The sequence below is a fragment of the Gavia stellata genome, unplaced genomic scaffold (assembly GCF_030936135.1).
Source record: "Gavia stellata isolate bGavSte3 unplaced genomic scaffold, bGavSte3.hap2 HAP2_SCAFFOLD_105, whole genome shotgun sequence".
Classification (NCBI taxonomy): domain Eukaryota; kingdom Metazoa; phylum Chordata; class Aves; order Gaviiformes; family Gaviidae; genus Gavia; species Gavia stellata.
Window position 1 is genome coordinate 243,775 of NW_026776931.1, and position 14,955 is coordinate 258,729.

Here is a 14,955-nt window from a genome sequence, read left to right on the forward strand (position 1 = left end):
CCTGTCTCCAATAGAAGGATCAAACCCTTCGTTACGATGTGGCAATTCGTCTAGCGGTAATATTAATTTTGAAAACAGTAATTGTCAGTATCCATGTAGACCTTATCCGTGGGATCCGATGCTCCATCCTCTCCGGAAGCCTGATGCCTTTGAAGCCAACTATACCACAAAGTGGGAACCAAGTTGCCGCATCCAACTCCCCAAGAGAACATAAAGGTCTCCAAAAGACGGAACTAATCTGATCTGGGCCTGGTCTGGATCTACTACAACGCAACGACCCCAAGACCCTCAATTCAAACCACCCATTAGGGGGGCACCCAGTCCTCTTTTTAACTGTACCAAGGTAATGACATGTGACACTGGACCTGGAGATCCTCCTGAAACATGGTTGATTAGTAGGCTCAGGACCCTGATCAGAGATATGTGCACCTGTTGGGGATATGCATCAAAAGGGTGGCAAAATCAAGATTCACCTTGTAACACCACCAATACCTCCTACATTCCCTCAGGTGGCATCCCACATACGCATTGTCCTATAAAGGGAACCCCCCTGGAGACGGAGCCGCAAATAACTATGGTAAGGTTTGCTGACCATTGTCATTGCAAGGCAGCTGTATACACGGCTCCTCTGGGATTGGCTTGGGGATGTTCCGATGGAAAGTTTTATTCATATTTAACATTGGAACAACGTGCAGGATTGAAGTGTGGTGTTGGAATCCCCTCTTTGTGTCCCTCTAGAGTATTTAGTTTCACATCCCACCGCCACAGAACACACACAGAACACGGTAATAACCCCACAGCACGGCCCCAGAGTTGAGATACCTGACTGTTATACCCCATGAATGGTAATTTCTTTGATGTTAGAAAACATGTTTATCCCGTATCACAGAATCACTAAGGTTGGAAAAGACCTGTAAGATCATCAAGTCCAACCATCAACTAACACCACCACCATTAAACCATGTCTCGCAGTGCCACGTCCACAAGTTCCTTGAACGCCTTCAGTGAGGGTGACTCCACCACCTCCCTGGGCAGCCTGTTCCAATGCTTCACCACTTTCTCAGTATAGAAGTTTTTCCTAATATCCAGCCTAAACCTCCCCTGGCGCAACTTGAGGCCATTTCCTCTTGTCCTGTTGCTAGTCACTTGGGAGAAGAGACCAACACCCACCTCACCACAACCCCCTTTCAGGTAGCTGTAGAGAGCGATGAGGTCTCCCCTCAGGCCCGCTTCTCCAGACTGAACAACCCCAGCTCCCTCAGCTGCTCCTCACAAGACTTGTGCTCCAGACCCCTCACCAGCTTCATCGCCCTTCTCTGGACATGCTCCAGCACCTCAATGTCCTTCTTGGAGTGAGGGGCCCAAAACTGAACACAGCATTCGAGGTGCGGCCTCACCAGCGCCAAGTACAGGGGCACAATCACCTCCCTGTTCCTGCTGGCCACACCATTTCTGATACAAGCCAAGATGCCATTGGCCTTCTTGGCCACCTGGGCACACTGCCGACTCACATTCAGCCGGCTGTCAATCAACACCCAGGGGTCCTCTTCTGCGGGGGAGCTTTCCAGCCACTCGTCCCCAAGCCTGTAGCATTGCGTGGGTTTGTTGTGACCCAAGTGCAGGACCCGGCACTTGGCCTTGTTGAACCTCATACAATTGGCCTGGGCCCATCGATCCAGCCTGTCCAGATCCCTCTGCAGAGCCTTCCTACCCTCCTGCCCAACTTGGTGTGGTGTGCAAACTTGCTGAGGGAGCACTCACCTTACTCTTCCTTCTTCACACTTACTCTGCCTTCTTTATGCTGACTCTTCCTTCTTTTTCCTTTTACCCCTTGTTTGAGAATTATATAACTATACAGGGAGTTAGGGATATTCTATCACTTTTGTCTGCAACTAATAAAGGATTTCTATTGACTCTCCCGGTCACTTGGTGTTAAGCTCGCCTTTATTTCTCTGCAGGGGATCACAAAACCAAAACAGAACTTGTCCTTTAACCCCGGGCTTTAGGACTCGGCTTGCGATAGAAGGTGCAGGTTTTCCTCTTGCCGTTCATCATGGCACTGAAGTTGATGAGCGAGGCAGGGTAAGTGCTGGACTTGCTGAACGGGGCTTTCGCTGTCACCCTTACTGGGACGATGGCAATGGTCTCACCTCCTTCACAGATGCTGGGCTCAATCACCTGCAACCGGAGGAGGGGTTGGTAAATGCAGCAGAGGCCAGCCTCTCTCTCTGTCCCCTGATGCCACCCCATCTCTGTCCCCATCAACTCACCCTCCCTGCTTAAATGCCTCCTCCAGAGCCAGAGCTTCAGCTCTGCTTAGGAAGCATCACAAATGGTTTCTGAAAGACTTTATTGCATATGGATGAGAGAGGATTCCCCAACTAAAGCCTTCCTTCCCGAAGACACAGGTCCTGCTTACACTCCCAAGACACGGTGTGCTAACACCACCTGGCCCAGGCAGCTCACCTGGCACTGCAGGATGGGTTTGTCCTCAATGTTCATTTCCATCTTGGGGTGGAAGAGCAGCCGGACCTGCACGGGGTGCCCGGAGGCAGTCAGCATGCCCTTCTGCGGCTGGAGACTGAAGTGGGATGCCAAGTCGCGTATGTCGGTATCCACGGTTTCCAGCTTGAAACTGGGGTGAAAGGGAAGGAACAGACCTCTGCAGTTAAAAATACCGGTGCCACCAGCACAGCCGGGACTTTGCATAGGACCATAAAAAATAATACAAGGTAAAGGGTCCAGCTCTGCTCGGGGAATCCCAGATCTTGACACAGAGAGCAGACAATCAGCAGTGCTGTAAGCTAACTGACACCAAAGTTCTTCATTCCTTCCTTTCAAGAGTCTCATAAAGAGAAATGAGCTGACCCTCAAAGGCGGCAATGAATCTCAGCAGTGAGGGGCTTACATTTCAGGGTCTCTCCTTCTGGTTCCTGCTGAGCTGTGAAGAACTGCTGGTGCATGGCTGGATGCTCTATTAAAGTATTTGAGATTGGAGAGCCCAGGTTTTGTATTTACTTGCACCATGAGGTAGCCAGCATGGGAACAGGTTCTAACCATGGACAGAAGGAGAATGCAGGCCTGGGCAGGTGGTGGCACCATGCACTCACGGACCAGGCAGCTGGACCCACCTGCACGCAATCTCGTACTTCCCTTGGTTCTTCAGAGTCAGCACTTGCTTTGCATCATCCAGGACCTTAAGCATCCCAAAATCCACGCTGCCACCCGCACCTGAAGAAAACCCGCAGAGAGAGGTAAGAAATGGTGAGTATTTGTGAGCTGCTGCAGACTACACCAGGTGACAAGATACAGATTTGGAGTTCTCAGGTGGCACAAACCCCTTCTCAGCAAGTTTCCCTTCTGGGAAGTTTTCTCTAGCTACTTTGCTGCCCCTTCCCTTCCTCAGAGAATATCTGTAGGGTTTAGCAGCTAAGGAGCTCGCTTTCCATCTCTTTGCTTCCAAGCACAGATCCAACCACTCTATGTGCCATGCCAAGCCCTCAGAAGTTGCCAACTGCTTGTTCACATCACTGTTGTTCCAAAGCCCCCAAATCCAACTGCACATGAAGTTGCACACTTCAAAGTTTGGAGGTGGGAGACTCAAGGCTCTCTCTGTGCCCTGACAGTGCTTCACTCCATGCAGCTTGCAGGATACATGCGTTACGTATCCGTGCCATGCTTGCATGGTACCCCATCCCGTCCCAAGTGCTTTGGTTGCCCACCTGCCAAGGCAATGCCATGCACCCGGACTACTTGGCTTCGGGGGCATCCACTCACCTTTAGACATGCTGATGCTCAGAGCAACACCATAGACCTCCGCAAGGATTTGGATATTTTCAATCTGAACGATCCCCAGCATGTTTTCTGCACCTGAAACCTGAGGTGGCAGGAAACAAACACTGCTTAGACCATTCTCCTCAATTCTTTTGCTAGACAACATACGAGGAGGCCTTGCCTCTGCCGGCTGCTTCCACCATGGCCTCCCCTACTTGACAAGCATTTGTGGACTCCCAAGCTTTCCTAACCTGTTCATCTCATGGGCTGACCCAGCGAGATTCTGACGCAGTAAGAAACCCTGTCAGCCCACCTCGGCACTCCTCTAGCAGCAGTGTTGCTGCTAAAGCGCCCTGGGAAGCAAGGTGATGTTAGAGCAACCACACAAAGTGTGAGGTGTCCCAGAGCACCTGGCATTGATGACCAACCCTCTCCTCTTCAACCACCCAGCACCCTCACTGAAACACAGTCCCTAAACCATGGGGAACAAAATCCCAGGCTGAGAGTTTGTTGCTCTATGTTAAGAGCCCCAGACTCCAGGATGGCTGCAGGGAGCATGCCCAAGTCTGGACAACCAAACGACAGCATTCAACCATGCACAGCAGCAAATTTATGCACGGGCTCAGGATGAAGCCTTGTAACCCAGACGTCAGCCACGCAGAGGCAGCACCTCTTCCTGAGGTGCTGTACAGCAGTACATCTCTTCCAGACTCCACAGAGTACTTGCCCTGTGAAGCTCAGCTACAAGAGCACCCTAGTGGTCACCTAGTTTCCAAAATGTTGTCCTTCAGTGAGAGCTGCTTGCTGCTAAGGGCCTGGCCCCCGGCAATGCAGGTAGAAAGGAATCTCAGGAAGGCTCATCCTTTTGCCCTCTTGGCAGGGTACCCTTCAAGCACAGTCTCCCTCCCTAGGAGCACAGCGATCACTCTGCCCTGCTCTGCCAGGGAGGGCACAGTCCCCCTCACCTCTAGTCGGATCATCTTCTTAATGCTTAGAGCCTTCGTGGCCTTGAAATAGAGATGCACACCAAACTCCGTGTGGGGAGCAACGATTCCCTCATCTTGTGACGCGGAGAAGTCCTCGCCGAGGTTTTCCAGCCCACTGACCCGCCAGGCCACGGGCAGTGGGGCGCTATTTTGCAGCACCAGGGTCTTGCTGTCCCTCCTGTAGAGACAAGATGGCACTCAGCACCAGTTGCTCAACGGTCGTGCTAGCCTTGCAACTGAATGCAACTTGGAGCAGCCCTAGCCATGTGTATGAAACCACATTTTAACGGTTTCTCTATGTCACAAGTCTGAGAGGTGAGGTCCCGGGGGGGCAGCTTGGTGTTACAAGTGTATCCAACAAAAGGCAGATGAGGAACAACTGGACTGCTCTACAACCAGCAGACAAGATACAAATGCATCGAGACGCCCATGGCACAGCATTGCTGCGGGGCTATGGAGCTCGTGGCTGTTATAGGATATCGAAGCCAGCGAGGAATGCTTGAGCAAGAGACTGGGAATTGCTGGGAGAAAAAGGGATGCTAGCCCAGCCAGCTGGGCAAAACCTCCCTGGCCTCTCCCTTGTCCCTGCCCCAGACGCTTCTCAGGATCCTACAGACTTCATATGCAAGAGTGGATTCAGGGCCCACAGGAGCGAAGATGGCACCAGGCTGCAGTGAAGTGATGGAGATGACAATGAAGTCCTCCACTGAGGCCCTGCTGCCACAACAGACATAAAATAGGTGAAGGGCTTTGCGTTATTACCTGTTCCACATCTTTCTTCAGCACCTTCCTCCTCCTCCTCCTCCTCTCCACATTCAACTTCAGAGTCCACCTTGCTGGACTGGCTTTCCTCAAAAATGGAGGAGGGAATGACTGAGTTATGGGATGAGATGGTGTGAACAATCCCAGCAGAGTGCTTTCCTCCTTGATCTGACACAGACTGGACATCTTCAAAGTTTGCTGAGGAGGAAGGACATGGGGAGGGAAGAAGAGGGTGAACATGGCCAGGCAACCTGCTCTTTGCCATTCGCCACGTTGCATGGCCACATGCAAAAGACAGAAAATTTTCCCAAGAAAGCAAACGCCCAAGGCAGAGTTTCCCTGCCCAGGGAAGCCTGCCCAGGCTGTCTCTGCTCTCAGGAGAATTTTGAGCTTGTGCTTTTGTTGCTGGGAAGGAGCAAACACAAAAGAGCTAGTGATATTAGACCTGGGTCTACCGGATGAAGAACTCATCCAGTCCTACTCTTTGTGGATGAGGGACACAAGGGGATAACCTGATTATTTCCCCAGTCCATGCTAGGCAGATATGAGCTTGCTTAGACTGCACGCAGGGCTGGCAGAGGATGCGCTTTCCAAGCCACAGACTTTCACCCGGGAATTCCTCCACCAAGCTGGGCAACAGGTGGCTGCTAAAAGCATGGGCTTTCCATGGAGAATGAGGTCATGGAGAGCTCAGGGGAGGTGGGCTGGACTCCCTGCTGTGTCCACACTCAGGACAGCCAATGCCAAACCCTCACCGTTGTCCTGGCCTGCTGGTTCCCCAGTCTTGTGCTTTGCCTGCTCATCCTGCAGTCTTTTCTGGTCCTGATAGTACTCCAGCACCTCTGGGGGCAGCTTCTCACCCGGGGCATGCGGAGGCAGCAAGAAGGCGTTGTGGCAATCATAGTCCTTGAGCATCCGCAGGATCTCTGTGCGTAGGGAAGAGAAACCATAGATGGGATGTGTTTCTTGACCTCCATCCCATGAACAGACTCCCCAGCCAACCCATCTTCTCCCTCATTCCTTCCTCCCAACAACATGGACTATCCAAGCCCCTCCACAGCCTGCCAGCCGAGCTGGCTAACCCTGAAATGCCACCAGGCTTTGCCCTGGGGACTGCCTCCCTCTCCCCGGCACAAGCCTGGGAACACTGGAGCCCTGTGGAGCTACGGGAGCATGCACGTGCAGACCAGACCTTCCCTCTCACCTGCTCCTCAGCAAGGTACTGCTGGTCGAACTCCAGCAAGTAAAACTCGATGGGGAACTCGCATGGGTTCTTCACCACCACCGTCCCCTCCGCCCCACGGCTGTACGGCAGCACCGCTCCCAGCTCGAGCACTGCGGGGCTCAACTCCAGCTGTGGCTCCAGCCCCTGCCCCGAGACCTGCAGCTGGAGGGGCTGGCTGCTCTGGCAAATGTTAACCTTCAGCTTGCTTCTGTAGGACTTCTGAAAAGAGAGAAGTGCAGAGAGCTCCTCCATGAAGTCCCAGGTGACAGGGCCTCAAAGTTAACCCTTGCCCCAAGGTCAGGGATGTTACCAGCACCTGTAAGGTGAATGGAAAACAGATAGTAACTTATAGCAGGGGCTATGGCACCTGCATGCTGGCTCTGAGTAATGGGGATGAATCCTGCTGTGAAGTGGAACTGCATATTTGGGGATCAGATGGATCTAAAACAGACTACCACATGTTTCCACTAGTCATGAGGGAGCACAATGCTCATAAGAAAGGTCCTCGTGGGTGGACTCAGCTCCCACAGCACTCAGGGGCTGCTTCACCTCCTTCTTCAGGGTTATGATGTTGCCCAGACACAGTCCTGGAACTCATGCATCAGGCAAACATCAGCTACATGAAGGAGGCAGATGAGCTCTCACTGGCTAGAGATAAGGGTCTTCCTCTCTGCTCAATGCTTGGCTCTGATTAAAGCCAGAGACAAGATGGTTACAGCTCTACTAGCAATTCAAACATCCCTGGGACGCTTCCTAGGTGTGGAAGCACTCGTGTCCATACTGTTACCCACTGCCAGTTTCGAAGTCATGGTGGCTACACACAGACTGCCTTTGGGAATGCTCCATCTTCTATGCTGACTCCCAAACTGCCTGGGAACGTGCAGGCAGGCTGGGCCAGAGCCACAGGGACTGCTGGCAGCATACCACTACAGGTGACTGTCCTGCCGTGCCCAGGAAGGGGTCTGGTGGCTGTTCTGTCTGCTGGTACCAGCAGCAGGATTAGCCTAGGTCGGCCCTTCCAGGTTTAGTTATCCCCTGCGAGCGTGCCAGCCGCTCTGCACCAGGGCGTTGCAGCCTGCAAACACACCCATGCAAGGGGGAAGACGAGGGGAAACAGGCAGATTTCCCCCCATGCGCCGAGAGGGAGCCACACCGCAGTGCCCTGATGCTCTCTGTGCCAGGTCCCCATTGGCATTTCAAAGCCCCTCTCAGAAGAGTGCGCTGCAGGGGAAACTGAGGCAACATGGGTACGGGGCTTGCAGAAAGCTCCATGTGCAGGCAGACCTCATCTCCTCCTCCCTGTGCTGGGCTCTTGTTACCACACTGCCCTGCCGCACCTCCTGGGGGTGACACCTGCTGATCTCACCTCTTCTGGCAGGGAAAGCCTGACTCGCACGTTGCAGCGCTGTCCTGGGGCCAGGGCTCCAGCCGAAGGCAGCCCCTTGAAGACACAGGGCTTGGCCTTCAACTCCTGCAGCAGCTTCTGATGCACCCTCACTGGCAAAGGTTTGTCCACCTGAGCACAAAAAACAATTGTGGGAGGTCTCCTTGGTCTGCGAGGACAGACCCTCGGGTCCTGCAGTGCTCTGAGATACTGTCACGGTGCTGAGAGCATCCGCATCCAGACCAGCCGTGGCCACCACTGCTCTAGAACTGGAGGGAAGACATATAAGCAGGGCAGGCAGATGGGGAGGCACTGTCCTTGGAGGAGGAATGGGGGAAGACGGCAGAGAAGTAAAGCATCAGCTAGTGAACAGGTCCAGGCAAACCAGATTTGCTCTGTACTCTCTAAAGCCTCCTCACACGAGCTGTAGCCCAAGTGCTCAGGCAGCCACAGGGGCAGAAAAGGCAAGAGAGGCAAAGAAAACCCAACCAAGAAGTTAGGCGCTACACATTGTCTGTGCTTTACCTTCTTAACAGGCTCATTCATGGTGATGAACCATTTACAGGGGACCTGGAGGTGATTGTGGAGCTGCATGGTTTCTTCCTGGCACTGCCCACACTGGACAGTGAACTCCGGTCTGTCCCTGGAGAGGCAGAGGGACGGCACAGTCACGTTGGCACGGAGGCGGACATGAAACGTGGGGCCTCTGGCTGCCTAGTGAAGGACAGAGCATCCAGCTGAGAGCCCAAGTGACATCTACTGCTGTCCCCAACCTGATGCCTGCCCCAAAAAGTGGTGCAGGCACAGGGAGGTGAGGGACCATGAGGTACCTTGATGGGCAGGAGCACGTCCACCGCTCCCAGTGGCAGGTTGGCACTTGGTGGGTCGAAGCGCACTTCGAATGTCTTGGTCTTGCAGCAGGGCAGGTGCTTCACATGGTCCAGGTCCACGCTGAAACCTTGAACAGATGAAAATAAAGCAGCTGAGACACTCAAGCGACATGAAATGCGTCGCAAGCACGTTAAGGCCATACGGGTGTCCTGGCTGGCAGGTCTGTGAAGAAGAGGGCTCTTTGCCTCTCCAGAGAAGCCTGCCACTCTTTCTCCCATGTCACCGCTCCAGGAGAAAGGCTTTTCACAGCCAGAATCCAAGGTTCGCACGGTCAAAAGGAAACATACTAGCTGAGGAGCGCTGGTAATTCCTTTATCAGGCATCCCAGGGAAGGATGTGCAGACCTCTCCAAAGGAGAACTTGCAGCTATGATTCCCCTGTGCTGTGGTGCTCCCTGGAAAACAACTTAGAGGAGACACCTGACCAGCCCTCAGACACAGCGAGTCACCGTTTGATGGCACTGCAGCCTTACCTCAAGGCCTGTTTCGGAAGCCTATTTTGATACACCAGAGGACCTCACAGGCTGTTTTCTTAATAAAGGCTGAACAGAAGTGCTGTGACATTACGAGCTCCAAACCAAAGCACTTCCAAAACACCAAGGAGCCATCTGTTTGCAATGCAAACCCACCGCATGCACAAAAACTCAAGATGATGCTCACGGTAGCCAAGAGCAGAACATGCTGAGAGGTGACCACGGTGATCAGCACAGCTCGCCCCTGCAATCACGTGTTAGGGCAGCCACAGGCAGGCCAGGTCTCTGGGCACTGCTGGCCAGGAGAACTCAGGCTCCGAGGCACCAAGCAGGGCGTACTAAGGAGGACAAAGCTATACAAACAAGCACTCAGGAAAACTCCCCACGTCCAGTGGCTTAAGCTAATCTGTCAGAGACAGCTCCTTCAAGCCCACGTGAAGTCTCCCCAGCACTGGTTACCTGTGTCACACAGGACACGTCCGTCAGTGTGAAAGGACACAGGGAACTGCCTGGTGTTGGTGATCTTCATGATGTGTGTGTGGATGTTCCCGAGAATGACGTAGCCAAAGTCCAGGACATACTCGGGAAGCTCAGCTCTGAAAGGAGGAGTAAGGAGAGCCCTTAAACCACAGCCTGGCTATGTTTCCAAGTGGATGGAAGATGCAAATAAAATGGATATTTCTGTATTCACTGCTGTAAAAGCTCAACTCTAGCCAGTGAAACCCAAGCCTGACCACCTGGTAATAAGTCTTTGGTAAGTCATGGGGAGGGTATGTCCTAGGTTTTATCAGCTACCAATGGGACCTTAACAAAAAATTCATTTGTACTGCTCTGCAACCAGATCTGTCCCCAGAGGAGCACCGGTAAATGCAGTAATCAACACCTACAAGATTCATGGGAAGGTCCTTTGCCAGAGCAATCCCACTCAGGAAAACACCTAAACAATCTGTTTTGCAGACCCTCTTCCTCCTGAACTGGAGCCTACGGTGCCCGTCCCTCCTCATGAAGGAGCAAAAGGAAGGACCAAGTTACCTAGGCAAGCCCTGCAGTCCCACCAGCACCCAAGCCACCTGATGTAGGGCTTGTCAAGGCTTTGTCAACCTGTGCCGTTCCCGGCTCTTTTTGCTTAGTGGGATCTGTTAGTTGGAACAAAGATGCCAGCTTTGAGTTCCCTCTTTCAGAGGTGGTCAGCAGGGATGCTGTCTGTGCTGTCTGGATGGGCTTGACGGTCAGCACTGGACCCCTTCAGCTCTAAGAACAGAACCCATCATCGGTGGGGAGCTGAGTGCCCAGCTATTCCCAGCTCTGCAGGCACACAAGGAGCTCTCAGGAGCAGGGGTGTGCCACCGGGTGTTGCCCTCAGGGTGCCTGGAGATAGGATACGGGAGTCCCCACTAACTTGAGAAGCTTCCGACGAGCACGCTGGTCAAAGGCAGTGTCCTCTGAGGGACCAGAGGCGAGAGCTTTCTGCTGCTCCAGGGCGTGTTCCTCTATCAGCACCTGCTCCATCTGCATCTGCAGCCGAGTGTCGAACTGAGGAAAGCAAAGATGGTGGCTGGTTAGCAAAGGTCCTTCCCAAGGGAGAGGCTTGTCTCTGAAAGAGGATCCCACCCTGCTCTTGTTGAGAGGGGTGATGGGGTCCTCCTGTCTCCCTGCTCAGTGTCTCTGACACCTCCTGCTCTCTTAGACAGGACCTTATCTGGGGGGAAATGAACTCCAGCATCTTTGCCTGTCCGGTCACTGTTATAAAAGCTGATCTGGCCAGACAAACAGACAGACAAGCCAGGAACCTTCCAGCGCTCCAAGTATTTGCCTGCCCCCAGCCACTGCCAAAGCAGCTTGGACAAAAGCTCTCTCCAAAAAGGAACCACGACAAAGCTGGTGCCTCTTGGAGACAAACACTGACAGCACGGTCCCAGGGTGCAGTCAGGCTGCTGCTATGAAGCTCTGTAAACCTGGCAGGGCTTGGGGTGTGAGCCACAAACACCCCAGCGATGACCTGTGTCTCCATTCACAGAGTACCATAAATTCAATCACATGAGCATGGTCTTCAGGATCTCTCCCTGGGGTAGTCAGGAAGCTGGTGCATCTACAGGAGGGACAACTACCAGAGGTGGGCAGCCCCCGGGGCAACGCTGAGCTGATGCGTGATCATGGCCAGATGCGGGCAGGGAGGTCCCAAGTGCCAGCAGGGCCCCGGGAAGCCTGCTGCAGGGTGCAAGGGGCCCAAGTGACACGGCAGGAGGGTGGCACATGACAAACGGGGCAGCAGTCGTTCTCACCACGGTGCCCGAGTTGTCCGTGGGTGGCTCCACAGCCGCAGCCTCCCCCAGAACCACTGCTTCATCCCTCTGGCTGTCTTAGTCCATCTTTGCTCTTGCCTCTGAGGATCTTCTCATACTGTTTGTTTCCTGAAGGAAGAAAACATCCACAAATAGAAGTGTGGGCACAGCACCATGCCCATTTAAGCTGGGAAGTCCCACTCCCCGGATGCTGGCCTCTCCCAGAAACAAACCCCTCTAGCAATCTATGCTGCTACTCCTCTCTGAATCCTGATGTTCACTCCCACCCATCTTCCTCCCCACAGAGGAGCATCTCATCCCCTGCAATGCGATGCAAAGCCAACCCTGACAAAATCCCTGCCAGCCTGCATTACAGCTTTCCCAAGCTTTTCTGTCTAGGCATCATCTTTGCAGGCCACCAACAGATACGCTGGCAAGCTCTGCAGGATGGTTCCCGGGGCAAAGCCCACATGGGCTCGTCTGCTAGACACTCAGGAAGCAAGCAGAGGGTTGAGTGTTGGTCTGACAGCCCTGAAACCTCCAGGCTTGCTGGAGATGAGTGGGAGCTGCCCTATGGCCATATGATATGACATGGGGGAAAAAGCCAGGGACCTACCTGGGGAGCAGACAGGCAGTGCTCACCTTTGGTGTTCCTGGGCAGGTCCAAGTAGGTCCTGGGAAAGATCCCCTCTCCTTTGAGGGAGATCGCTTTCGGCTCCAGGTGACCCACTTGGACCTGGAAAGTCCTGCAAAAGACTCCCGGCACTCCTGGCAGGTAGTACACTTTCAGCACTTGCTCCTTGCCTGGTCCAATGTAACCCTGCAGGGCATGAGAGAAGAGGGAGGGAATGCAAACCAAAGAGGGATTGGTGGAGGGATGGCTCAGACGATAGACACGCTGAGAAGAGAAGGCAGGTTCTCAAAGATAAGAAAGCATCAGACAACATCGCCTTCTAGCTCTCTTCTACCCAAAAGCTCAAGTCTCCTACACCAGGATGCACTGTGTCCTTCAGAGGGCCTGGAGGGATGCATTCCCACAGCACAGACTGCCCTGCGCTCAGCAGGAGCACAGCTCTTCTGCTAACGGTGTTTACCGTCTGCTAGCAAGAGCCAGACCGAAGAAATAAAAGCTCTTTTACCAGCCGCTGTGGAAGACGAGTGAAGTGCCTGCGCTCTCAGCAGAGCCAGCAGCAACTCTCACAGCACGTCGGTGGTTCCCAGGCTGCTGTCGAAGGGCCTCACCCCTTATTAACGACCCCAACCAAACATCTCCTGCCTGTGCGGTTACATCGAGGGTGCATGAGCCTATCTGGGCTCACGATGACCTGCAAACATACATCTCTGGAAACGCAGGAGCAGGGACTAGGATGAGATCTAGGGAAGAAGGTGTTGCCAGGAAGGTCACCTCCTCTCCGGGCTTCCAGAAGGACTGTCCGATCCCCGGGCTGGGCTCACGCCAGCCAGGTCGAGAGCAAACTCAAGCAGACGGCAACACAGCTCGGGGTGACAGGACACAGCCGCAGCTTTCCTCAGCTCGCCCTCTGCACGCGGGGCTGGACCCTCGGCTCCCCGCTCCCCTCCACGCTGCAGGGACAAGCTACTGAGCGGGACGGATCCTGCCACTTGGTCCCCCGAGCTCTTACTCCAGCACACAACACAGCTCCAGCGAAAGCGAGCCCTGTCAAGCTGCCAGGGCTGACAATGCTGTTACAGCAACAACTGCGCGGGTCCGAGCAGAGCTGTCTCTTCGGAAGCTTGCAGGAAGAGGGCATCAGCGTGTCATCCCTTGTAGGAGACAGGCATGGGGGAACGTGAAAGCCATTTGGCTTCCTCTTCCCATTGCAAAAAGTGTCCAAGATAGGAACACTGCTTCAGCTCAAAGACATCCATGCAGGACTGAGAAGCTGGGATGGTGGGATGCTGCAAACTCCTCTCCTTGCTATTCCAGCCCTGCTCCTCCCTGGCCCCCTCACTGCCCCACAAAGCTGCTGCAGAGCAGCAAAGCTGGAGGAGCGAGGGACCGCTACAGGGGCTGTTACAATTTCTGGCCAAAGAGCTTCATGCCCAAGCCAGAGAGTATTGAAGTCTCACCCAGTCAGTGCTGGCAGGGGGCAGGCAGGGTTTGTTACAGGCAGGGATGAGGACTAAGTCCTCTCCGATCACACAACCTGGGTACGGTGACCCTCGGGAGAGCCTGCACCGGCCCGCGCCAGTGCCGGCACAACCAGAGAGCTCAGCAGCTGGGGTCCGGAGAGCTACCAAAGCACTCCTGCCTCCCGCCCGTGGCTGATGAATGACAGCAGAGCCACCCACCAGCAAAGGCCATTCAAGGCAGTCTATTAGGACCGCGCTTGCCTGACCTTCTCTGCCCCCCAGCAGCAATTGCTTACAGCCCTCTCTCTCCTGGCTGCTTCTGTGGGTTTTTTCATGGCTTTTTTCTCTTTTTTCCCCTACAACCCTCTCCTAGGCAGCCTGACAAAGGGCCAGGGTTAATCGCTTGTGCTACCTCCGTACTCACCGTGCTGGGCACGACCAGGGGCACGCCGGGCAGAGGGCTGTCGGCAGTGGCCGCGCTGGGGCTGAGCACCGCGTAGGTGAATCCCACCTTGCCGCTGTTCTGCAGGGTGACCTCTGCTTCGGTGACTTTGTTAAACAGCTGAAGAGAGGACAGAGGAGCGGGAAGTTACAGACACAGGCCTGATGCTGGGAATCTCCTTCCTCTTTCATTGGCTTGAAAGGAAATGAACACAGCGCCGCAGCAGGGACCGCAGAGGACATATGGGCACTTGACTCTCCCGGGTTAACCCGGGGAACCCACAGCTGCTGGGTACCTCTTAGCCCGACACAGGAACAGATATTTACGGCAGCACGGAGGTGCAATAACAACCATGTAAAGAGCAGTAACAAAGAAACCAGGGGATACAAGCCCTCTGCGCTTTAAGGCGTCATCGAACAGCTAGCTGAAACAAAGAAGGAGGCATCAAGGCACTTCAGAGGAAAAGCCACCTGCATACAAGTACTTGCAAGCAAAACACCAGCAAAAAGGGAGACAAATGGTGCAACACATGCAAGGCCAAGAGCTGGAAGTATCTGTGGGGTTTTTAACCCAAAAGAAGTAAAGTGGGGATTATTCTGGGACATTCTCTCCAGCTTCAGCGACAGGAAGTCCAAGTTAACTC

At 53.9% G+C, this 14,955-nt stretch overlaps 1 protein-coding gene across 1 annotated transcript; it reads right to left on the reverse strand.

Annotated features, from left to right (window-relative positions):
- Positions 1–1,989: 1,989 nt before the first annotated feature.
- On the reverse strand, positions 1,990–11,003 carry LOC132321532 (hydrocephalus-inducing protein homolog). Its single transcript, XM_059835031.1, has 13 exons — positions 10,894–11,003; positions 9,954–10,090; positions 8,962–9,089; positions 8,657–8,845; positions 8,114–8,263; positions 6,727–6,966; positions 6,278–6,446; positions 5,492–5,720; positions 4,740–4,938; positions 3,778–3,877; positions 3,132–3,231; positions 2,467–2,635; positions 1,990–2,178 (listed from the first exon to the last, which is right to left on the reverse strand). Exons 1-13 carry the CDS (start codon positions 11,001–11,003, stop codon positions 1,990–1,992), a joined length of 2,109 nt encoding a protein of 702 aa, XP_059691014.1.
- Between the last annotated feature and the right edge of the window lie 3,952 nt (positions 11,004–14,955).

What these genes read in the sequence shown, in the direction of transcription:
- LOC132321532 (XM_059835031.1), bottom strand. Translation starts at nt 11,003, where the DNA reads ATGGAGCAGGTGCTGATAGAGGAACACGCCCTGGAGCAGCAGAAAGCT. An exon ending in AGTACCTTGCTGAGGAGCAG is followed by an intron (nt 6,447 to 6,726) that starts GTGAGAGGGAAG and finishes CTACGCACAGAG; the next exon opens with ATCCTGCGGATGCTCAAGGA. An exon ending in AACCCATCCTGCAGTGCCAG is followed by an intron (nt 2,179 to 2,466) that starts GTGAGCTGCCTG and finishes CTCCGGTTGCAG; the next exon opens with GTGATTGAGCCCAGCATCTG.